General features: G+C 41.4%; 1 protein-coding gene across 5 annotated transcripts in view; it reads right to left on the bottom strand.

Moving 5' to 3' along the window:
* zgc:158766 (uncharacterized protein LOC100009641 homolog) overlaps positions 1-26,007 on the bottom strand; it is a 183,551-nt gene that overhangs the window by 13,697 nt on the left and 143,847 nt on the right. For all 5 annotated transcript variants that reach the window (XM_043719356.1, XM_043719354.1, XM_043719352.1 and 2 more), the window contains exons 9-19: positions 25,583-25,681; positions 23,042-23,184; positions 20,136-20,274; positions 18,754-18,876; positions 16,590-16,781; positions 14,522-15,462; positions 12,379-12,628; positions 9,894-9,983; positions 7,842-8,066; positions 3,062-3,232; positions 2,279-2,456 (exon numbers count right to left, since the gene is read on the bottom strand). In XM_043719356.1, coding sequence (XP_043575291.1) covers positions 2,279-2,456; positions 3,062-3,232; positions 7,842-8,066; positions 9,894-9,983; positions 12,379-12,628; positions 14,522-15,462; positions 16,590-16,781; positions 18,754-18,876; positions 20,136-20,274; positions 23,042-23,184; positions 25,583-25,681 — 2,551 coding nt within the window. The remainder of the gene's footprint in view (positions 1-2,278; positions 2,457-3,061; positions 3,233-7,841; positions 8,067-9,893; positions 9,984-12,378; positions 12,629-14,521; positions 15,463-16,589; positions 16,782-18,753; positions 18,877-20,135; positions 20,275-23,041; positions 23,185-25,582; positions 25,682-26,007) is intronic.

Below are 26,007 nucleotides of genomic sequence, written 5' to 3'. Positions count from 1 at the left end.
TCACATTTCCAACGCCCCTCCTCCAAGTCCCTCCTCCCTACCTTTTATCTTCTCCTGCTGAACACTCTCTGCTCATTCCTGAAGAAGGGCCTGTGCCCGAAACGTCGAATCTCCTGTTGCCTGGATGCTGCCTGACCTGCTGTGCTGTTCCAGCAATAAAGTTTCAACTTTGATCTCCAGCATCTGCAGACCTCACTTTCTCCTCTCTCCGAAAAGCACAGCAGGTCAGGTAGCATTCGAGGAGCAGGAAAATTAATGTTTTGGGCAATGAAGGGAAAATCACTAACTATCCTATTTCTGTCGGGTTGAAGTGGATTCTAAGAGGATTGGGATGTCATGAAAAAATTATCGACTCCACTCTCCTGATTGTAGAGAAGTGCTCCCAGGGGCTCCACAAGAAACCGTTCCAGCCTCTCACACAGCTAAAGTGCTCTATCTGCTGAGAGATCTTTCCAAAAGCACTGTGCCCTCAGGTACACGCACATTGGATAGAGTGTGAACCCATGCATTGTCCCATTTTGGCAAGGCTGGCATCTACTTCCTGTCCACATTAAAACAAAACTGGATCTATGGCATGATAATTAAAATGACCATTATCATTAAAGCAGTAGTCAAAATAACTTCAGACTGTTGTGGGCATGTAGGGACCTAAGTGACTCTCTCAGTTTTTCAGCAGAAACCAATTGGGCGCAAGGAACATAGAATGTGGCAGGTAGGAAAAGGCAAATGTCCATCCAACTTGCCATCTGCCAACCTGATTGTCACATGACAGAACAATATTAAAGATGCCAACTCATAGAATCAATCTCTAGAAATTAGTGTTCACAAACTCAGATATAGAATGACAGAAACTTCAGCAATGGAAAGATTTGGAAACTATAGTTTCAGTCCCCTGTTCTTTGCCAGCACATTATACTCATTATGTTACAAATTATTCATATGCTGTATTCCAAAATATTCTGAAAGATATCTCTCTAATTTGCATTTGAATGCAGCAGCACTAACTACTTCTAGTATCTCCCTTGGAAAGTTGACTTGTATATTTACATGAGAGAAAGTGAGGACTGCAGATGCTGGAGTCAAAAAATGGCGCTGGAAAAGCACAGCAGGTCAGACAGCATTCAAGGAGTACGAGAATCATAGTTTTGGTTTTAAGCCCTTCATCAGGAATGTGGGAGGGGGAGGAGGGCTGAGAGATAAATAGGAAGGTGGGGCTGGGGCTGGGGCTGGGAAGGCGATAGGTAGATGCAGGTAGGGGATGATGGTGATTGGTCAGTTTGGAGGGTTTAATGGTGGGAAGGAAGATGGATAAGTGGCACAGTTCAAGAGGTTGGTGCTGGGTTGGAGGGTTCGATCTGGGATGACATGGGCACATGAGAGATATGGAAACTGGTGAAATCGATGTTGATACCGTGTGGTTGGAGCGTCCTAAGGTGGAAGATGAGATGTTCTTCCTCCAGTCATCAGGTGGCTTGGATTTGGCGGTGGAGGTGGCCCAGAATTTGCATGTCGAAGTGGTCGGCCACAGGGTCGCGGGGTTGTTTGGCGCGTGTGCCCCAGAGATGTTCTCTGAAACGTTCCGTAAGTTGGCATCCTGTCTCCCCAATGTACAGGAGACCACATCAAGAGCAACAGACACAATAGCTAAGGTGTTTGGACATGTAGGAAAACCTTTGCCAATGTGGAAGGATCCTTTTGGGCCTTGGGTGGAGGCTATGGGAAAGGTGTAGGTTGTGACAGCAAGGGAAGATGCCAGGAGTGGGGGGTAGTGGTTCTAACGAGGGTGTCATGGAGGGAATGGTCTCTGCGGAATGCTGATAGGGGTGGGGAGGGAAATATATCTCCGGTGGTGGGGCATGATTGTAGGTGGCGGAAATGGCAGAGGATAATGCGCTGTATCCAGAGATTAGTGGGGTGAAGGGCGAATACTGGGGTGTTCTATCCTTGTTGTGGCTGGCGGGATGGGGCTCAAGGGCAGAGGTACAGGAAGTGAAGGAGATGTGCTGGAGAGCATTGTTGACCACGTGGAAGGGGAAATTGCAGCCCTTGAAATAGGAGACCATCTTGGCTGTCCTGGAGTGGAATTGCTCCTCATGGGAACAGATATAGCAGAGGCTGAGGAATTGGGAGTAAGTGATAGTGTTTTTACAGGAGGGGGGCTAGGAAGAGATGTAATCCAATTGTAGAATACGTTTTCCAACATCCCACAGGAAACCTCGTGTAACACCATTAACAAAAAAATCTCTTTTCAACTTTCACAACAAACAAACTGCCATACCTCGGTTTCTCAGAGCTTGACGCCACAGGATTTTTCCTATGACACTGGTCCAGGTTAATTTGACCTCAGAAGAGCTGGCTTGAAAGATATAGGTGTCTTGAGATTTCCTCCTCCTGAACCAGATCTCAAAGCGCAGTCCACTATCCCCAACGTTTTCAGTCATTCCAATTTCTGCAGTCTGAAATCAACGAATCGAGGAAATCTCTTACTCCACATCTCCATGTATTAGGTTGCGCAATGTTGATTTTGGAAAGGAAAATTAAACTAGTGGACTCAAATTAAAATCTATTTTGCTTTTCATCACATCATTCTGTACTTGCTGAGCTGCATTGTCTCCAAGTCCAACAGGACGTTGATATTAAACTCTTATTCTTGTATTCAAATCTGTCCATGGCTCTCTCCATCCCAGTGCTCTAATCTCATTCAGCCCTCTGAACCTTCAACTTTTCCTGCAATTTTTGCATATTGTTGATTTCCAACTTGTCTCATCTGGCAAGAGTGCTTTCAACCACCTAGATGCCAAAATCAAAAGTTCTTTCACTAACTCTCCCCAGCCTCTCTCTTCACCTTGCAGACATTTCTTGAAATGTACCTCTTTAACCAAGTTGCCGCTCACCTGTATTAAAATCTCCTTTGGTGACTCAGTGTCAATTTCTGATTGATATTGGTTCTATGAAGTGCTTTGGGACATTTTACAGCATTAAGCAGGCCATCTAAATTCAAGTTGTTTCCATGGCCATCCAAGACCACAGCATTTCAAAAATAAAGCAGCTTTTCCATTACCTTAAATGATTGCTTGTAAACATAGATATCGTATCCTCCTTCAATCTTTTTTGTTTTGCTGAAGAGAATAAGGTCCTCAAACAGGAAAATGTGCCTCAGGTACTTCTTGCGCCCACACCAAACAATAAATTCCTCTTGACACATAAGTTGCCCTTGCTCTTTGAGATTCACCTGGAGAGGAAGTAATCTAAGATGAAGTTTACATGATACCGGTCTTTCAGATGAGAGGTTAAACCAACGGTCCCCAGCCCTCTTGAGTGACTTTAAATAGTTCAATAGTATAATTAGAACAGAGAGTTCTCCTGATGGTTTTCTTAATATTTATCCCTCAACCAATATCACCAAGGCAGATGTTACAATCATTATCTCAGGATTTGCAGAATAGTGCTGTGCATAAATTGGTTGTCGTATTTCAGTGACTACGTTTCAAAACTGCTTTAGGAGCTATTAAATGCTTTGGGACTGGATGGGGGCTTTCCTTTCTTTCAGATAATAAATAATTGCACTTCCAAAAAGCTATTCATGGTATGAAGCACCTTGAAATGTCTCAACATGTACGGTTCTATAAATATTAATACATTAATGATTACAGCAGTGTACCTCCGGCATTAGTAATCGCATTCACAAGAGGAGAGCAAACAGCAAGGAAGAAATGATTCCGGAGTTGAAAGACTTGAGCAAGGAGCATACTACAAAAAGTTAATTTAGAAGTTTCATGTTACAAAATATTTACATGGGATAAACAAAACAGAAATAACACATTTAGGTCTATGCGAGTATTTGTGATCGATGACTCTTATTCATTTAATTCTGTCAGCATTCACTCCTATTTCCATATCCCTCACGACTTTAGTTTGCCATTAAATGTCTCTGTGTTGTTCACCTATCTATTCCTTGTGGTGATAATTATGGTGTAAAACAAAGGGGAGCTAGGGGAAGAATTCATCGTCTGTAGCTTTCAAATTAAAAGAAAAAGTGTACCATTCACAATGATTACTGGCAGGCTAGAAGCTTGGACAAAATACAAAAATATGACAAAGAATGAGTAAAATAAGGAGAGAAATTACAGTAAGAAAAAAACATGAGTGAGAAGTATCAAAACAATAGTTTAGAGTTGATGTGGCTTTTTGGGTAAAACTCTACTGCCATGCTCTGAATGTTTCCCTATATATTAGCCCTTCTACATACACCACAAAGACTGGCTTCCTGTTAAGACACATACCTCGTTATTTAGTTACAGCTGCAATGAGTTATACTGTTAAGAGCTTAGTTAGAAGATCCATAAACTAGGTTCTGTGTTTACAGATATTATGCCTACAGTACATGACTGTAACACTGCAAAAGGGCTTTTGCCTGAAGTGTCGATTTTCCTGCTCCTCAGATGCTGCCTGACCTGCTGTGCTTTTCCAGCACCACTCCCATTTGACTCTGATCTCCAGCATCTGCAGTACTCACTTTTCACCCTGTAACAGTACAAATATCTGGCTGACTTATTAGAGACTCCATTGCACTGTTGCTACTGATGTTGAAGTGAGGACCTTTGTACTATAATATTATTTGACATTATGGCATCTGACTGTCTTAAAGTTCCTCTGTTTTTCTGAGATCTATGCATTTATACGAACAAAAGTTCCTACATGTGGCTAAAAAGGAAAAGAGTAAGTAAAGTGATTGGTCCTCTACAGTGGGTGCTTGGGGCCCTAATAATGAAAAATAAGGAAATGGTAAATAAATCGAACAGATATTTGATCTAGTTTCACGGTAGAGGATATAAATGACATCCTAGAAATTGTAAAACAAGAATTAAAAGAGAAAGGGAGGAGCACAAAACAATTCAAGTAAGCGAGAAAAGGGTACTGCAACAAGTTGGGAGCTTTATGAGAAAACAAAGCTTTTCATCTTCAAGGCATTTTTGCAGGGAATACCAAAATAAAGGGAAAACAACATATATACTGTAGAGAGCAGAGTACTGATTGGCTGGCAAGTGATCTCTGATTGGTAGAGGCATTTCTATGGAAACTGCGCCAATTAACAATGACACTTAACTGCTAAGCATTGCTTAATTTCAAACCAGGCAAGTTGATTCGGTTTGGTTAAAACAATGCCCTGAGAAATGAAACACAAAATGGACTGGCACGGTGGCTCAGTGGTTAGGGCCTCACAGCGCTAGGGACCCATGTTCAATTCCTGCCTCGGGCGACTGTCTGCGTGGAGTTTGCACGTTCTCCTTGTGTCTGCTTGGGTTTCCTCCCACAGACCAAAGATGTGCATATCAGGTGAATTGGCCACGCTAAATTGCCCATAGTGTTCGGTGCATTAGTCAAGGGTAAATGCAGGGAATTGGTCTGGGTGGGTTACTCTTCAGAGGGTTGGTGCGGACTTGTTGGGCCAAATTTCTTTTTTCTCCTTAAGTAAGTATTTCTTGCTAATTGTCCAGAACGATCGACCAACCAGGTCATACCCTCTACCTATCCCTACCTCACCAACCCCCTACCCCTTTATCTGCAGCTCCTCTTACACCCACCCTCAGTCCTGAAAAAGGGTTACACCCAAAACATTGACTTCTCCACCATCTGCTGATGCTGCCTGGCTTGCTGTGTTCTTGCAGCCACCCACCTGTTTACCATTCTCCAGATCAGTGCAAGAGAAAAAGTTTTGACAAAATGTGTATCTTTTCAGAAATACTCAAAAATATTCAAAAACTCTGTCTGTACCGTGAGCAGTTATAGACACCACATCTTAGAAACAATAAATTGTCCTCTGAAGGAACGCAGGTTCGGTTTTTAAGCACGTTACCTAGACTTCACAAGTTAAATTGAGGGAAGATTACACAAGCTAAGATTGAATTCCATGGAAATAAGAAGATTATGGAACAATTTATTCAAAGTTTTCAAGATATTAAGTGAAACAGATGGGATAGATAGAGATAAATTATTCCTGCAGATTGATGTGTGGAATGAGGAGTCATTGCCAGAAAAGTAGCCTTTTAGGAACGCAAATAGGAAATACTTTAGACACAAGGAATGGTAGCATTTAAAACTCTTCTCCACAAACAGCAATTGAAGTTAGACGAATTAAGAGTTTTTTGATTTAAGATCAATAGATTTTCATTAATTATAGGTATTAAGGGATACAGAATTAAAGATCGATATATGAAAATTGCTCCAACAATCTCATTGAATGACAACTAGGTTTACCAGGAATGATGCCTAAGTCCTGCTCCTACAACAGTGACTTCAGTACTCACCCTTGTGAAACACTGACCTCTAGCCTTTGATGATCTGGTTAACTACTGGGGTGGCACGGTGACATAGTGGTTAGCACTGCTGCCTCACAGCGCCAAGGACCTGCATTTGATTCCAGCCTCAGGCAACTGTGTGGAATTTGCAAATTCTCCACACATTCTGCGTGGGTTTCCACTGTGAATTGGACATGCCAAACTGTCGATTGTGTTCAGGGATGTGTTAGTTAGGGGTAAATGTGGAGTAGTAGGGTAGGGGAATGGGTTTAGGTGGGATACTCTTCAGAGGGTTGGTGTGGACTTGTTGGGTTGAAGGACGTGTTTGCACACTGTAGGAATCCCTCTATGATCTACTTTTTACTCTCTTTCTCCATAATCAATTATTTATAAGCCAACTTGCTACCTAGTCAGCTGACTCCAGATGCTCTCGTCTTTCACATGAGCCTAACATGCCATACTCTGTCACAACCCAATCAACACTCTCTAACAAAAAACTCATACAGATTTGCAACTGAATCATAATTTACATAGTATAGCTTAAGGGTTTCACAAAATTACTTGTCTTAGACTTTAGCCAAAAGTTTCATTTTGACTACTGCCCAATTTTAGCACCAGAATCTAGATTACCTGTTCTTAATCACAAGCTCATTCTATCAATGAACAGCAAAGTTCGGGAGGGAGGGCAGTTTTGAATATTTTAGCAGATAATTATTTGAAATTAATGTGGCCAGCCGTGCCATGGTAACATTTCTCTCAAATTGCAATTCTGTATAGAAACTGCATCGCAGATACTGTACAAAGAGGAAAAAGAAGCATAATCTACATTATTTTAGTAGATTGCAGTAGCTCTCTGCTGTAAACCAGGAGTTGGATTTAATTTATTTGAAATCCATAGCTTGTTCCAAAGGAGCAATATAATCAAGAAATTAGAATTGACTTGACCTGCAAGCTTTTGCTTAGCCTGTATAAAATAGCTAACGTAAACCCCTGTTCTTTTCTGCTACAAACATTCAGGGCATGTATCAGGCTGGTAATTGGATTCCACGAGGTAGATGAATAGAGTCCAAGCCAGCAATCAGTGTAAAGCAAAAGACACTGCACTTACTAGATTGTACTTGGACTTTTAAGCCCCATTCATGTTGATAGGATCCATAACAACAGCAATAAAAAGAGAACTTGCAACTTCATTGCAGATTTTGCATCTTTTTGATGTCTACTTGCTGTTGTAACGTATGAAAGTACAACAGCCAATTTGTAAAAAGCAAGGTCCCACACACTCAGAGTGAAAGGAGAAATGAATATGTGGTGGAGACATGTTTTGTGCTGTCCTAACCTGTCTGATGCCTGTTTATAGAATGGAATAAATGAAAGCTCAACAGAAAGATACCCACATACTGTTTCCAACAACAAAGATGCAGAGGATTGAAAGAAAAAGGAGTAGGGGAGTGTGGTTTTCTTCTAAAGCACCAGCCAGATTCTTAAACCAGCTTTGAAATGACAAACTGTGATTTCCAACCATTTTGTTAAGAGTTTCCTTACATCACATCCACGAATGGCATCCATTGCTAGCAAGTCGTTTCCATGACGTAGCTGAAATTTAACCATTTCCTCAGCCGCTTGGAGATCAGAGAGTTCCTGCTCTTGGGTTTTGGAGCACTGTTTGATCATATCCTTCAGCAGCAGTGCATACTTGCTCATCCGCTGGATAGGTTTCAGTAAGTAAGAGGCCAGGTCCATCTTATCACCCAGTGACATCTGCTTATTCTGCAGAAATATTAGACAGTCAGACAGTTATTCAGAAATGGATAAAGTCAGTGAAAATAGCTGCATTCTATTTGAGCTATCAAGCCTGCTCTACAAATCAATTTGATTAGCTCTGATTTGTACCTCAATCCAGTTACCTACTTAGAGTTACATTGAACTGACAGCATGCAAACAAACCTTTTGGCCCAACTGGTCTATGTTGATCTTTACCATCCACATAATCCACTATTGAGACTCTTCATGTAACCTTGTTTGAGTATTTATTTCTCTAGTAAAGCTTCCCTTTAAATAAACCCAAATGATTACCAGAGAGTAGCAAAGTTTTACATTCTATGCACTTTCTGGGTGAAGAAACTTCACTTAAAGTTTTATGGGACTTATGATTGATGGACTCCTGGTTGGTGACTCCTGGTTTGGGATTTTCCACAATCTACACAATATGTTTATCGGAGAAAAAGCAGCCATGGATTGCTCCTTGTTTTTGATAGGTGGCCCTCTGGGGCCAGCTGACATGCCATGCATCCCTAATGGGCATCCCCGAGGACAGGGCTCGGGCTCGATATGAAGGATGCCAGTCCTTTAAAACAAATCAGCCTTCCTGCCAAACAATTTGGGCAAATTGACCTTCCCTATTCACATTTTTAAAACACAAAATAAGACAACATAAAAGCAGCAGTTACATTAATAAACAATGCAATTCATGTTTCAGAACATTCAATGCAATTTATAGCCAATGGAGTTCTATTGTAAAGTCTTTACTGACATACAGCAACCAATTTGGAATGTCTCAAACACTGAGGTATAGATACTGACCAGTACACTGAAAAAAATCCCATTTTGTTTGACTTGAGTCCACTATGGCCCATTCACCTTTGAATCATAATGGTCTGGATTAAAGTCTCACTCCAGTGCTTTACTGTAAAGATCAAGGGTGACACTCAAATGCAAAACTGCGGAAGCATTATACTGTTGGAAGTGCTGCCCACGACTGAGAGATTAAATTGAAGCCACAGTGGGTGGATATGAAAGATTCCTTGACAGGACTTTTGGTAGTGGAGTTATTCCTCATGTACTGGCCAATAATTATCCCTAAATCGGTATCACAATATGCATTAATTATCTGGTCTTCAATACATTGCTGTTTTGTGCAAGTGTGTTGTACCCATATTACTGCTGCATTTCAACTATTATATGGCAGTGATTACACTTCAGTAGGTACTTAGTTGGCTGCAAAATGCTTTCAACATTCAGTCATCATGCAAGCTGCCATATAAATGTCAGTCTTTCAATTTTTCTTCAAAATATGCCATGGGATCTTCTACATGCAATGAGGGTTCAGAATTAATGTCTCATATGAAAGCTGCAACTGCAACAGTGCAGCTGCCACACTGCATTCGAGTGTCAGTCTGGAATACAAGTTGTGGAGGTGACGGTGTTGGACTGGGATGGACAAAATTAGATATCCCACGACACCAGGTTATGTCTAACAGGTTTCTTTGGAAGTACTAGCTTTCGGAGGTACCTGATGAAGGAGCAGCGCTCCGAAAGCTAGTACTTTCAAATAAACCTGCTGGACTATAACCTGGTGTTGTATGGTTTTTAATTCTTGTGTGCTTTGAGTCTCCCTGGAAAGAGACTCAAAGCACACAACCTTTCGAATCCCAAACCAGAAAGTGCAGCCACTGAGCAACAATGGAAACATTTTTCTCAATGTTTAATAGCCACACATTCCAATCCAAAGTTACAGCTCTTCTGGGCCTACAGGCACCTTTTTCTCCACACTGATTTAAATTGAATTTTTTTTTCCAAAACTTACATACCACCTACTTTAAAGAAAGTGTTTCCATGACTAGTAAGGAGAGCGTCAGACTGGGGTTTGTTCTTGCTGTACAGAGCATACATTCCAAACTGCTCTTCCTAGACAAACAAAGTAAACAAATTAAAATTGCAAACATTAGGATAAACTGATAGTGCTGCTTGGCTCCAAATGTATTAAACAAACACTTAGTTAAACCACATTCTCAGACTCAGAACCTGCTCATTAAACTCGTCTTGAATGGAATTTGCTCATCTCAATAAAACTCCTAAACTATAGTAAATGCTGTTTTAGGTAGTGCAAACTCACTGGATATTCTCATTAAATGAGGAAGAGAGTACTTTGATTTAACAGCAGCTCTTTAATTTTCTCTATTTTCACTAAGGGCAGAGTTAATGGTCGCACAGACATATTCATTTTACACTCAACAGTTTACGATTTTTAACAGTTGAGAAGGTGCTGGAGTCACTGGGCTGACTTCAAATGCGCAGGGCTACTTTTACGAATTTTCCAAATCCAAAAAAGACACCTTGTTTTTTAACCTCCACCCTGAACAAAGAAGGTTTTCAGACTGGCTGGGTGGTTTCCTGGCTTGGTGAGGGGTGGGGGTGGGGGAGTGCATTGCAAAGCTAGCAAACAATTCAAAGGGTTTGCAGCTGAGCTACCAAAGACCTCAGCAGTAACATTGATAAAGTGAAAACAACATGCTTCTGCTGCTTTTAGGCAGGAGACTCAAGTGGAAGAAGGCAGCTAGCCCAGTTCTCGCTCCTGTCCCTGCAGGAGTCTGAATTGACCGCACTCTACAACTGGGCAAATTCCAAACTCCCAGGCAACACAGTACACTTGTTCAGTCAATCAGCCAGACTGTGACAGCACTATAAACACACAGAGGATGCAGCAGCCTTGGCATGCATGAGGTAGCGCATGCCTTATTTACATCTTGCTGCTTTTTCTGCAATACTTCTTCCCATTTCTGGGCCGGCAGTTCACTCATGGGAACTCCCAACGGGGGTATCCTATGTCTATTGCTGACTCTGCTGCCAGGAAGGGCCTGAAAACACAAGGCAGGAAACAGGATGAGCTGTATGGGTATTGAGTGCCACTGAATCAGAGTGTGTGAAGCATGCTGAAGGATATAAGACAGGTAAAGTGATGGGTCTTATTATCTCTTTTGGTTTGGGGGGCTGTGACATGGGGCTGAAAGAATTTTATGAGTCTTTGTCACACAATACAAATGGTATGTTTGAAATATCACTGATACCATTTTGACGTAAATAATAAGGCATCCCTTGTGGGCATCTTAAACAGACATCAAGACATAATGCTCTTTGGTGATAAATCTAAAAGCTCCAATTCTCACAATGCAAAGTTTCGCAGTATCTTATCATGCCTTTGAACTGGACAGAGTGATGACTACAAGCTGCTCTTCCCACTAGCTTTACAACTTCAGGTGATTACAATGATGTTTCTCAAAACCCCACAAATTGCCATCTTCACACCACCTCATTTCAAAGTCCACATTCGCACTTCCCGGTTCCCTTGACATCCTGCCTGAAATCTATGAATTTCATTTACCTTGGCCTTGCTTGCTGCCTCACACCAGGTTATGTTCTGGCAGCAATGGTGCTCACTGAGACTCCTGCAGCCTAAAGCTAAAACTGGGTCGCAGCAATCAGGCTGCAAGTTTCATATGTTCAAGGTCTTACCTGCCTCTGGAGGACAGTTTCCTGGCTGCCAGAAGCCAAACAGTTAAACTGGTGAGATGGCATTTCGGTGGAGGAATGCTTCACCAGTCCAGCAGTTTCTGCCCAGATGCCATTTTAACACCCTTGTTTATATATTGTTTATAATATATAAATGTATATGGCTTCCAATAGATGGGCTGGGCTAAACTTGGACACTGTGTTTTCATTGGTGGATAATTCATTTGGGCCGGTATGGTGGCTCAGTGGTTAGCACTGCTGCCTCACAGCACCAGGGAGGCAGGTTCAATTCCAGCCTCGGGCAACTGTCTGGGTGGAGTTTGCACCTTCTCCACTGTGTCTGTGTGGGATTCCTCCGGGTGCTCCAGTTTCCTCCCACAGTTCAAAGATGTGCAGGTTAAGTGAATTGCCCATAATGTTCAGGGATGTGTAAGTTAGGTGCAAATGTAGAGTAATAGGGGAATGGGGTTGGGTGGGATACTCTTCGGAGGGTCAGTGTGGACTTGCTGGGCTGAAGGGCCTGTTTCCACACTGTAGGGATTCTTTGTTCTATAATATATGGAGGCTTCATAACTTTGCTTTTAGTGCACTGGACTTTGTGATGGAGATTGAAAAAAGAGCTTACCCCATGTTTTGTTCACATATATTGCAGGATAAAATTCCGTTAACACACCCTCAATGCACTTGATATTGTACTCAGTAACACTGGGCAATTGGTCCCCTTTGTGTGTTTCATATTTTGAATTAACTCCAAACAAGTACATTGCCCAGTAGGAATGGCACGGGGACTTACATGTTTGAGGAAGCAGTGACTGACTTGAAGTGGACCGTTGGTGCAGTTCTCGAGTTCCTTCAGAAAATACTGGCAGTGAAAATCATAGAGTTTCTCCAGATTCCCAAATATGATAGTGCACTTTCCACGCAGATCCTGGGGCAAGTCCAGTCTCTCCATCTCTGGAAAGTAATGGTCTATGATATATCCAAGGGATTTGACATACTCCCTCTCTGTGCTGATCATTTCATCCATTATATGCTGCAGCTTACTGCGGGAAACAAAGGAGGACAGCCAGTCTGAATATCATTTAGCAGTGGGAATACATGAAAAATGATCCCAGACTCAGCTACTGTATTTCATCTTATAACTTGGTAAGTAATAACAGTTAAATTTTGAAAGTTGACTGGAGTCACAGATCCTATGAATTGACTTTTGAAACATAGACTGTATCATTTATGAGACAGTTTCAGTTCTTTTTCAATTACATGGAATATATAGCACAGACACAGGTCATTGAACCAAACAGGTCCATAAGCTATTTATATTCCACATTCTCTCTTTGTACTCTTTTTCATTTAGCCCTGTTAGCATAATCACCTATTTCTTTCTCTCATAAATACTTAGCTAGTTTCTCTTTACATGCATCTTTGTTATTTTCCTTCCTGATAGTAACAAATTGCATGGTGCAATCACTCCCTTGGTAAGGAAACTGGCTATATTTGAATCCCATCCATGAAATACCATCTTGTTAACTAATTAAGCTTTGACTTCTAAGGTTCTTTAACGGGTAATCACCATAAAAACAAAATCATAGTTCAGCTCACATGGATCTTGATTACTTTCAAGCCAAGTACAATTTTGTCAAATCAATCAAATTTCATACTGGCAGGAATGCTTTATTGCTAATGCAGGATCTCAAACAGAAAGATGAAATCCTACATTCTGTCTAAAAACATGCAGCCCCAATTTTTAAACTCTTTCAACTGAGAGATTATGAAATAAGATTTCCACCATGTGTTGAAAAATTAATGTCATCAGTTTGAAAAATCAATATCTGAAATAAGATTGCAACTTCTAGAGTAAATTATATAACCCTGGTAGCTGAAGTACTGTAATGCATAAACTTGAATTATTAAAATACATCCTTGCAACCATACTAATTGGATCAATGACCTAGTCAGTTGCTCCAAATAGTCAAAGATTCAGACTGAATTTCATCAGGTGATTGGTAGAGACACATCAGTGCAAAATGAAGATTTTTGTTCCTGCCATATGGAAATCTATTATCCATTTTCCCCAGAAGCTCGTGGGTGTTGAGGTCATAGAGTCATAAAGACATAGAGATGTACAGCATGGAAACAGACCGTTCGGTCCAACTCATCCATGCTGACCAGATATCTTTAATTAATCTAGTTCCATTTGCCGATATCCCTCTAAACCCTTCATATTCATATACCCATCCAGATGCCTTTTAAATGTTGTAATTGTACCAGCATCCACCACTACATCTGGCAGCTCATTCCAAGCACGCACCACTCTCTGCGTGAAAAAGTCAATCCTTAGGTCCCCTTTATGTAATTCCTCTCTCACCATAAGTATATGCCTGCTGGTTTTACACTCTTGCCCCACCCCCCCCACCCCCACCACAACCTCTAGGAAAAGCAGGTATTTACCCTATCCATGCCCCCAATGATTTTATAAACCTCTATAAGGTCACCCCTCAGCTTCCAATGCTCCGGGGAAAAAAACCCTTTTCAGCCTTTCCCTGTAGCTCAAGCCATCCAACCCAGGCAACATCCTTATAAAATCTTTTCTGCACATTCTCAATTTTAACAATATCTTTCCTGTGGCAGGGAGACCAGAACTGAACACAATATTCCAAAAGTGGTCTGACCAACATCCTGTCCAGCCACAACATGAAGAAGGCCACAATAAATAGATTTATATCTGATAAATGCATCAAGGAGGAGAGGCAGTTAAATCTAACTGAGGAAGACAACAGCAATGATCAAAATAAAAAAGCACAACAGGCTGGAGGTATCGAATGATTGATCGCTGGTCCAGATTAATACCGCAGAGTCTTCTCAGAGTTAAACCTGGAAATATAGCTGAATATTTCCAATTATTGTGTCAATGTTCTGATAACAAATGATATCATTACCTCCCAGTTCGCTTAGCTTCTTCTGTGTGTGGATGGTGCATCCTGGAAGATATCGGTAAGCTACGAGTCCTGGTCAACACTGGGCTTTTTAGCTCTGATCTGGAAATCCTGTTATCAGCCACCACGCTGCTGACCACCTCCAAACCTTTGATGTAAACTCCGGTGTTGCCGTGCCTGCCGGCCTCACTGTGGCTACTCTCCCGTTGCCACAACTCAAAGCTCTGGGCCTTCCTCATGATCTTTTTCAACGGCTGCTTCTTGTACCGAGGTGCCAGTGAGCAGGCAGGCTCCGAGTGGCAGGATGCAGCAGAGGAGCTCATGGTGCAGTTGTCGAGATCTCTGTAGAAGATGCTGCCGCCGCATAACCTACCACCAGCCGGAATCGAAGATAGCGAGGTGGTGCTGAATTTAGGTGACGTCTCGACACTTTGACAGGACTCTTCATAAAGTAACGCCGTGGGGCTTTCTGACACCACAAAGACCTGATCGTGTTCCTGCTGATGCACTGAGTCATCGGGCCACGCACCATTCTCCATACTCTCTGCCTCCTTTTGAGAGAAAGAGTCTCCAAGCTCATCAGATCCTTCAGTGTCAAACTCTCCGCTCGTCCGGGGACCATCGTCCTCAGAGTTTATCTTAGTGGCCAAGTCGTTGCTGTGACCCTCGTGGATTCGGATTGCTGCGGCCAAGACATCTTCCAAGAGGTGCCTCGTCTGTTGGCACTTCACCCATTGGATGTTCCACTGTTTCAATTCCCTAGCACTGCCAAGGCCAAGGACCATCTCATTCATCTCCTGGAAGTTTTCTGCATTGAATTTGACGGCCTCCTGGTGGTATCCTTCCAACCTCTGAACCGCGGCTGTCATATATTCGAAGGTGCTTTGCTCGTCCACTTTCAACCGCCTTAAGTAATCGTTGCAGTGCAAAACCCACTGGTCAGCCTGACATGAAAGCAGAAAACATCACAATAAAAAAGAAATGAAACTCTGTTTCCATTGTAGTTACGACAGCTATTTCTATGTTTCAGCATCAATCAATCCACATTAATTTATTTCTTTAACGAGATCATGTGGCTTTTTAAATAGTCACTAAAAATAAATTCAATCACTAAAACAGATATGTAGGAAAGCACTTCAAAACATTATTTCACCTCATGGCAAATGTGTGATAGAAAATGTATAGACTTTAATAGACACATGTAGGCTTCTGCAGGCAATTAGAAACCAAGAGAGCAAATGGATTCAGAGAATCCCTAGGCCATCAAGTCCACACTGACTCTCTGAAATCCATTCCAGAGCCACCCCCTTACCCTATTCCTGTAACCCAGCATTTCCCATGGCTAATCCCTCTAACCTGCAGATCCCTGGAAACTATCGACAATTTAGCATGGCCAATTGACCTAACCTGCACATCTTTGGACTGTGGGGGGGAAAGTAGAGCAGTGGGAGGAAAGCCATGCAGAGAAGGGGAGAATGTGCAAACTCCACAGAGACAGTCGCCCTAGTCTGGGATTGAACCCAGACCCCCTAGCACTGTGAGGCAGCAGTACTAACCACTGAGCCACCCACCATAACCACCCAACTGGTAGACATTTCAACAAAGCACATTCATGATGAATGAACTTTTTAACAGAAGAAAAAGGTTTGCGAATTACACCAAGATAACAAATTATTTTTGGGATTTAAGTGGACTGTAACTGGTACATCTACAATAGAAAAGGATTTACTTTTCAGGGCTGATTCCAAATGAGGGATTGTAAGCAGGGCTTTCACACAATCTCAACAATGGGACCTACGTTGGTGTTGAGTGCTCAAAACCAGGACTGCAAATTAACCCTTGTAGTAAACAGACAAAAAGTTCAACCTCACTATGCAACTCAAAATTTCCAATATTCAAAATATTATCAGATTTTATAATGATAATTTTTTTTTCTGGTTTGTTTAACAAAGGTCTTACATATAAACAATTAACGGCAGAAAAAGTCCCAACAACGTAAAGAGCGGCGCAGCCATCAAACCAGAAAGCAAGTCAGTGGTGAAAGATAAAAGCTGCACAATAAGCCACTTACACTCTCATAAAATTCATGCAAATTAATTATGTTGTCCAAATCTGTTCTCCACTTTTCCACTCTGTTGATGAAGCTACTCAGAAACTGCTTGAAACCCTCGACTTTTTCACCCAGGTATCGTAGCTCTTTGTGCGTTTGACCGTTCAGATGGCCAGCATCTTTGACCAACTGCATGCCCCTTTTGTACTGTTGCTGTAAAGAAAATTACCATTAAACTATGCACTAGACTGTGATCCACCTTGTCTGTCTCATTGTTCAAATAACACCATAATACATCGCTGATCTTTTACAAAAAAAATTAATTTCATTCTTAAATTTACTGTCATGACATGCACATATATATTTGGCCATTTTGTTTCATTATTTGTGCATTTGACCTTTTTATTCATAAGAGATGTCAACAGTTACCCTTTGAAACACTGACGCTCTCAATACAGCTGGCACTATTTGCCTGGACATACTGATGTACAATTTGCATTTGTACAAGATCTTTAACATTGTGAAACACTCCAAGGATCTACAGGAGGATAATTATCCATCAAAATTTGGCACAAAGTGACTTAGGGAAATATTAGAATAAATGACCAAATGTTTAGTCAAAGAGAAATGTTCTAAGGAGCATTTCAAAGAAGGCAAGTGAGATCACAAAGAGGTCCAGGGAGCACTTTTCTGCAGTTTGCATCTCCCTAGACAGTTAAAGGTATTCCACCATTTGGTGAAACAAGAAAGTGGTGAATGAGCAAGAGGCCAAAATTGGAGGAGGGCGCTGATTTTGGAGGGTCATGGGTCCATAGGAGGCTGCAGATCACACAGGGATTTGAAACAACGGTGGGAATTTTAAAATCAAACTGTAGCCAAACCAGAAATCAATGTAGGTCTGTGAAAATGGCAACAATGAAAGTTGTTGAGTGAGTTGATGTAAAGGCAACAGGTTTTTCCAAAAAAAAAGACAAACACCTAGCTATCCACAGGCCTGTTTTTGCAGCATCAATGAACCTCAGACAGTAATCTATTAAATCACACCACCAATAAATCCAGCAAGTATTTAAAAGCGCCTCACAGCTGTCAAGAAATCTCTTAAAGTTCTGCAACAACAAGAAACACATCTCAAGACCTCACTGTAGGCCATGATTCTAACACTTTGGGAAGTCCTGTGTTATGCATTCTACTACAGTTGGACGAGTTATAACTTTGCAGTTTACTAGCATAGCGCATTAATAGGGTCCCCCAAGTCATGCAATTGGTTCTGCTCAATTACAATACTGATGTACATGGTTAGCCGAAGAACTGTGGAAAGTACTTTGACAGGTTTACATCTCCAGAATTTAATACTGAGCCAGAGTGGTTGATAAATATTCTACCAGGTCCTGAGAACCTGGAACCTCCAAATGATATCATTCAGTGTTACACTACATAATGCAACAATGGAATTCCTTTCCTACCAGCACTTCCTAACTTGCATCATAAGGTATGTTTTAGATTCAAGAAAGCAGCTCTGCACTACCTTCACAAGTCAGGATGGAAAGTAAATACTCAACCAGCTCGTGATGCCCACATCCCACGAACGAATACAAACAAGTACCTGTTTCCTCTGAGCTTTCAATAAAACACATTCTCAGTGCCAATTAAACATATTATGTCTCACTTTATTGAGTAATGCTGAAAAATGCTCAAATATTTTGAACAGTTAAAAAAATGTATAAAATGGAAGTTTTGAGGATGGTTGCGTCTTACTGTTTAGTGTCTCAGTCTCACGATAACAGTCCAAAGAATCTATTGATAAAGAATAAGGTGGCACGTTTATCCTGATAAATTCTTGACATGCCGTTTTGTTTAGCGGTGCTGTGAACCCTCCTAATCCCTTGTTCTTTGTTATTTCACTGCAGGTAATCAGATCAGCTTTATCTGTTGTGTCTTCATAATCCCACTGCTGTTCTACAAGTGGTTTCCCAAAAGTAAAGCAAGCTCCAGGTAATCATTCTTGTCGGTATCAGATAACTTGAAGGCTTAACAATGAACAAAAAAGGTACAGTTGAATTTATCTACTACTTTTCCACTGGGGAAGCAGAGCCCTAAGTTTCATTTCATCGGTAGCAAATGCACACTACGTGTTTATTATAATATTTCCCACAATTCTACAGCATGAGTGTTATGAGAGACTTACCACTGCCTGGTTGTAGAAGACGTTATACTTTTCTTGCATTTGTCTGAGTGATTCCAGGGAATGTGGCAAACAGTCCACCTGCACAAGGTATTTCTCTCTCTCGCAGTCAGCCCAGTGTCTGATCTTAAAGATAATAAAAGCACAGTAATTTTCTTTAGAAAACACAATAATGACCTGATTTAGGTATCTCAATCTGTCCAGAAACACAAAGGCCTGATTTTTGCTCTGTTGTAGCAAAGACAGCCAATAATCCCAAATGTCACCAGTCCTGTCCCTGAACTTAGAATTTCTTATTATTACGGGGATGACAACACAGTTAAGTTGGAAATTGTGAAGGCACAGGTTAGGAGACAGCTAGCATTTAAAGCATTAAGTGTTGGAATTAGAAACTCATAGAAGCTGTGCGATGCTAAGAATCAGCAATTAATACTTTATTGCATCTGAGAGAATGGTTTGAAAAGCCCAGTAACAGCATTTGCTTGGAGCATATTAGCAAGATTAGCTTTCAGGAAAAGAAAATGGTAGCAGTGCTGGCTTGCTGAACCTAGCTGTCTGTGGAAAATCTGGAGTTATTCCTGTGATTAAGTGATGTATTGCAGCTTTCAAAATCCTGAGTGCAGCAGACCCAGGAATGATCAAGGTGGTCTGTGACAGAATGCCATTTGGCAGGCTACAGCTGATGTTCAAAAGAGAAGAATTGGAATCCCTGTCAAAATTTAATGAGATTTGAGGACCCATTGTGGCACAAATGTCCAAAGAGTTGCTGAGAACTGCATGGGATCTATCTTTACCACATTCCCTTTTTAATGCAATGTAGGGAGTTTAAATGTAGTGTTTCTATTACCCTTATTCATTTCTAGTTAATTCTGGATGTAAGAAAATTAGATATATAGTTGATTGCATTACTTTTATCATCAAACTTTTTTTTGTTTGTTCAAAACTGTGGAAAGTTGTCACTTTAGTCTCTTAATAAATACTGGGATCTCAACACTTCATCAACATTAAATAAAATGTCACTAGTACCCAGCCAGACTGTAACTCAAATTTGGTCTGCTTGGGAACATAACAAGATACATAGCAACCATCATGAAACAGAATAGCAGAAGAGGCTCAAGGAGTTCAAAAGATCTCTCAATCCTTCTGTATCTTGTCTGGATTAAGGTAGTTCTATCATTTTATTTTAACTGGTTCCATTCAGATGCAAACTGGGCTGAGAGGGTTTAAATATGGAAAAGAAATCCAATAATAGCATTCACGAATTGTGAGATATATTTCTCTCTTACATGCTTTGAAGTCTTCTTCCAAGCAACACACATAGTGGTACTACCTCCACTGGTTTTGCTGACTCACTGGAAAAATGAGATGTCAAAGTCTTTGTTTACCTTGCTACTTCCCTCCTCGAATCTTCGGAGCTGCAGTAGGATCTCCAGCTGCTGCAGGCACTTGTTGCACAGTATAACTAACCTATGGACCTCTTCATCCACCTGATTATACAGCATTGTGATAGTGTCCATGGCATCCCTGCAAAACATTTAGAACATAGGTTTGGCTGGTTGCATGTGAGGAAAATATTTTCACAAAGAAGAATGCTAAATGTCGACTTGCATGCCAAGCCTTTCTAGCGTGTTGATTACAAATGAGCCATATAATGATTATAACACAATAATCATTGAGACATTGAGATTCATAAGCTCTTAACAAAGTTCCTGGCAGAGAAGACTGGTATTAGAGATACTTAAAATTGTGATCAATTTTACCCAAGGCGATAAGGGCCCACATTCCTAGCTTTGATTATTTGACTCCAATTTTTGTGGGCTATGCTTTTGATGAGATCATTCAGAGCACTGGCCCTTGAGAGCAGAAATAGCAGGGTCAGCAGGATTTTTTTTGTTTTTTTATTCATTCATGGGGTGAGGACATTACTGGCTAGGCCAGCATTTATTGCCCATCCCTAAGTTAAGGGCCAAATACATTGCTATGGGTCCAGAGTCCCATGTAGGTTAGACCAGTAAGGATGGCAGTTTCCTTCCCTAAAGGACATTAGCAAACTACATGGGTTTTTCTGACAATTGACAGTGATTTATGGTCATCACTAGACTCTTCCTTCCAGATATTTATTGAATTCAAATTCCACCATCTGTCATGGTGGGATTCGAACTCAGGTCCCCAGAACATTACCTGGACCTCTGCATTGATAGTCCAGTGATAATACCACTGGACCATTGCCTCCCCTAAAATGAAGAACTAAATGTGGAAACATTCTTCTAGCATGAACTGAAGACAGGCAGCATTAAACTCCAACACAATTGATTGAAGAGTTTCTCGTTATGAGTCACAGACCAAGTAGACTGCATGGATTACACAAACCATGAAGCTCCTTGCTTGATTCCTCATCTATATAAACTTAGTTACCTCATTCACAAAGGGGCACTTGGAGATGGGTAGTGGGAATTAGTTAGGAGTATGAAAACATTGTTCCCAGCTACTGACTAATGACATGAAAACAGAGAGTAATCCAAGTACACAAAAATCTATCAGTGTCTGACCAATTAAAATAGGTTACTGCTTTGAGTAAGAGTGATCTACCAACACAGTGAGGGAAATGTTCAATTTATGGGGAGAACAGATGCTAGTGGAGCAGCCAAAAATAACCTAACAAAATTGGTCATGGTAAATGGAGGAACAAGTTACTGCAGATGCTGGAATCTGTACTGAAAACAACAAATGCTGGAGATCTCAGCGGGTCAGACAGCATTTATGGAGAGAGAGCAAGCTAACATTTTAAGTCGAGGTGACTCTTTATTAGAGCTCGAAACATTAGCTTGCTCACTCTCCATAGATGTTGACTGACCCGCTGAGATCTCCAGTGTTTGCTGTTTTCTGGTCTTGGTGAATAACTGGCAACCAATTTGCAACTATGAGTCGTACACCCCTATAATGCATCAATGATGGATTTTTACATTACTTTTTACAATGTATTCTGAATATTGTATCCACAGTGTTCCTGAATAGATAAACACTGAAAGAACTGCGGAGGCTGAAAATCAAAGATAAAAATAGAAATTGCTGGAAAAGCTCAGCAGGTCTGGCAGCATCCAAGGAGAGAGGCAGAGTCACTTGACCTGAAATGTTAACGCTGATTCTTTCCATGAATGCTGCCAGACACGATGAGCTTTTCCAGCAATTCCTGAACATGTATCTTTTTGTGTCTCCAGAGTTGTTCCACTGATCTCAATGGTTCCATTCACAAGGTTGATTGAGGTAATGAAGACAGGAATTCTATTCCAGACAAAGCCATTACCATCAGGACAGCAGGAATTAAAGACAAGATTCTTAGATGGGGAGATGGGGAGAAGAAATTTTTACTTTAAAAAGTAAGGCAACTGTTATTCTATTTGTGGGCGGCACGGTGGCACAGTGGTTAGCACTGCTGCCTCGCAGCGCCAGAGACCCGGGTTCAATTCCCGCCTCAGGCGACTGACTGTGTGGAGTTTGCACGTTCTCCCCGTGTCTGCGTGGGTTTCCTCCGGGTGCTCCGGTTTCCTCCCACAGTCCAAAGATGTGCAGGTCAGGTGAATTGGCCATGTTAAATTGCCCGTAGTGTTAGGTAAGGGGTAAATGTAGGGGTATGGGTGGGTTACGCTTCGGCGGGTCGGTGTGGACTTGTTGGGCCGAAGGGCCTGTTTCCACACTGTAAAGAAATCTAATCTATTATTTTGAAAAGGCTGTGAAGTGTTGTCAGTGTTGTAATATAGGAAACACAACTGTTAATTTATTAGCAGCAGATAATGACCAGACACTGTTTATTGTTCAAGCTTGAGATTGAAGGTAAAGACATTAGAGGGAACTCTACTGATCTTCTCTAAACGAGTGCAATGGGATGACTTATATCAATGTGACAAGGCAAGTTTAACATCCCATCCAAAAGGCAACACCTGGGACGTGGTGCAGTACTTCCACAGTAGTACACATCGGTTTCAGTTTAGATTTGATGCTCAATTCCTTGGAGTGGGATTTGAACCTACAATCATTTGACTTGATGAACAGAGTGAAACCAAGTGAACGACTTAATACAACCTAACATCTCTTAGCTTTGGACTACTGAACATAATCAACCGAATTCATGCTCTGATGAGTAAGAGAATGATGGCATTGTTAGATTTCACAGAATAAAAGTTTAACAAAGGTGATTTTTGTTCATCATACAAGCAAAATGATCTCTGGTTCAAGAAAGTCCAATATCTTGAAGAATTCTTCCAAATTAACCTGAAGTCATTTAATGTCCTACCTGTAGTCATCAGTGTCTGAGAATTCATCTTTTCTAATCCTAGCAAGGATAGTCCCACCTTCCAGACGCAAGCCCACCAGCCGAGAATCTTCCAGCACAGATTTCATTATCCTTGTATGTTGGTTGATGAGCTCAGTGACTTCCTATAGAATTAAAGTTCCAAGTTTAATTTAAATTGACCTTGGTCTTATGACATTTGTCCTCCATCTTTCTGATGTCAGCCATACACCCACCACCACAACTATCACCACACAACCATAGTTATGAGTTTGTCTTGTTTTATCTTGGTTACTTTGTTCTTAACTGAGAGGACCAATTTTCACCCTTGCACATCTTAATTTATACCTATTTTACATCTCTCTTCCCCTTTCTCCTCAGTTAACAATCCCTTTATCTTTTGCACTGGGCCTCCACATCATTCCTTTGCTCCTCCTCTGCTACTGTCAATCCTTTCAGTACTAATAATGTGACAAAACCTTAACTCTGCTTTTCTTTTCCCACAGATGTTGTCAGTCCTGCCAAGTTTCTCTTGCATTTTCTGTTTGTTTCAGATTTCCTGCATCTGCATAATTTTATTTTTACTTAATTTAAACTGTGACATTAAACCTCCTAGCCATGTGACTGTGACAGAAATTTACAGGGCAGAGGGAGCAAACCCTCTCTGCTCGATTGTCAGACACCAATGTGCAGCCATTTATGTTACCACTGAAAGGGTGGGCATAAAAAGCAAGGGTTCACATTGCCTCCATTAATACAATCAACAGGCATGCAATTTACGGAAGCACTATTGAGTGACTAAATATTGCCTGTCAAGAATTATGGGTGGGAACCAATCTCAGATAAGTTCACTGGGCCTGATATATCATGAAGAAGGGCTTATGCCCGAAACGTCGATTCTCCTTCTCCTTGGATGCTGCCTGACCTGCTGCACTTTTCCAGCGACACATTTCTAAGCTCTGATATATCATGATCCATAGAACATCCGAAGAAAGAGGAATGGGGTAAAAATGTGGCTTCCTCCAGGTTTAGTTTTAAGCCAAGTTAATTCCCTGCCCTCTGTTCATTGACTGTTAGAGAAGACGGACTTCAGCGGTTCCTTATGTTCTTATATTCATTCCTTCTTTACCTCAAGTACCTTTCCTGCCATGTCCTCTCTTTGCCTACCTTTCCCAATTTACGATCCACTCATGCCTACCTCCACATTCACTCCTACCACTGTCACTCAGAGGGGAGAGGGAGGGAATCAGAACAAAGCCACGCACACTTGACTTAAAATCTGCAGTCCAATTTTAGACCTTGGTGCCTCCCGTCTCTGAATTATGACCTAGCCCATGGGAAATGAAGGAACAAAAGACAGGAGCAGAAGCAAAAAGAGGTAAGGGTAGCAAAAAGAAGAAGAAATGGAAACAATCAGAGTCAGAACCAAAAGCAGTAAAGAGAAAGAGAGACAGAAGGAGAGGAAGAGCTATAGAGATAAATGGAAACATGAAAGCAGCAGAGGCAGATAACAGGACGTCTAAAGCTCTCGGTGATTCCTAACATTAATTACAAACCTTAGACTGCACCCAATTCATTTGTTGCCCCCACTTAGAATTTAAACTCATCACACTGTCAATGTGGGCACCATACAACATGGCCATTGGTGAGAGTGTTGGGTGGATCATGTGAGACTTGCAGTAAGGAGATTCCTGATGGGAGAACAAAAGGTCTCATTTTCCGAACAATTCTTTTACAGTTAAGACTGGGTTCTCATTAGTGAGCTGCAAGAGGCCTTTTTACATGCATTCAAATCCTCAATGTTGCAACATCTCATCTCATACATTTGCAGTTTCCTATTCTCCCAACTGCCAGACAGAAACTAGACAGTGATAATTCCCAACATGAAAACCAGAGCAGTACCATGGACACTCCAGCTCACCGCTTGCTCCTCCTTGCTAGGACACAAGGCACTGGTATCAAAGGATACACTGATTGGGTAATGACTGCATGAACTCACCATCCCATATCCAACACCCCTGAATCCACCAGGACCCTCAGGTTCCCATCAGCACAATGTGCTGCCAATTTCCCTTTGTCTGGGGACATTGACTGGAAATGTGTATGACAGCTGCAGGCTGTAGGTTTTGGGAGTGACTATACCCCTCCTTGTGTCAACTGGGTAAAATGAGATGTGTAGGGGGTAACATTGGGGTGGGGTGAATAGGTAATGAAGGAAAGGCAAGTTTGGGAAGGTTGGATGAGAAAACCTCCATGAAACTCACCAAATTTATTGCTTCATGATTTTCCAACCAATGCACTCCTGTATGTCGAGCCTGCAATGTTGCTCCAGTGCCACTACTGGCCAAAAGGTGTAATGGCAACATGATTGGTTTACATGGACAATTTCATTGATAGAAAATAAAAATCATAATTGTGAAAATGCGCACTGAGCATTTGAATTCTAAATTGGGAGCTAAATGATATCTCAGAAGCCTGTTCCAAATTTCTCTATGGGTAGAGCTGGAGGAGTTCTCCTGCAAGCATACCATGCTTTGAGTGTACCTGTTCTGTGCTCGGCATTCTGTTGACATTCAGACTATTGATGGAATTCTTCAGGTATATCAGAGCCCCTCGACAGTTCATCATAAATGGCTCCAACTTCTGAAACAACAAACAAGAGTCATAGAGTTATATAGAACGGAAACAGACCCTTCAGTCCAACCAGTCCATGCTGAACATAATCCCAACTAAACTAGTCCCACCTGCCTGCTCCTGGCCCATATCCCTCCAAATCTTTCCTATTCATGTACTTATCTAAGAGTTTGTAAATGTTATAATTGTACCTGCATCCATCATTTCTTCAGGAGGTTCATTCCACACACGAACCACCCTCTATGTCTTTTTAAAATCTCTCTCCTCTCACCTTAAAAATATGACCCCTAGTCTTGAAATCTCTCATCCTAGGAAAAAGAAACCTACCATTAACT

This window comes from Chiloscyllium plagiosum, chromosome 29, assembly GCF_004010195.1.
Source record: "Chiloscyllium plagiosum isolate BGI_BamShark_2017 chromosome 29, ASM401019v2, whole genome shotgun sequence".
NCBI lineage: Eukaryota > Metazoa > Chordata > Chondrichthyes > Orectolobiformes > Hemiscylliidae > Chiloscyllium > Chiloscyllium plagiosum.
The sequence above is the reverse complement of the archived record's forward strand: the minus strand, read 5'-3'. Positions and strand labels throughout refer to the sequence as shown.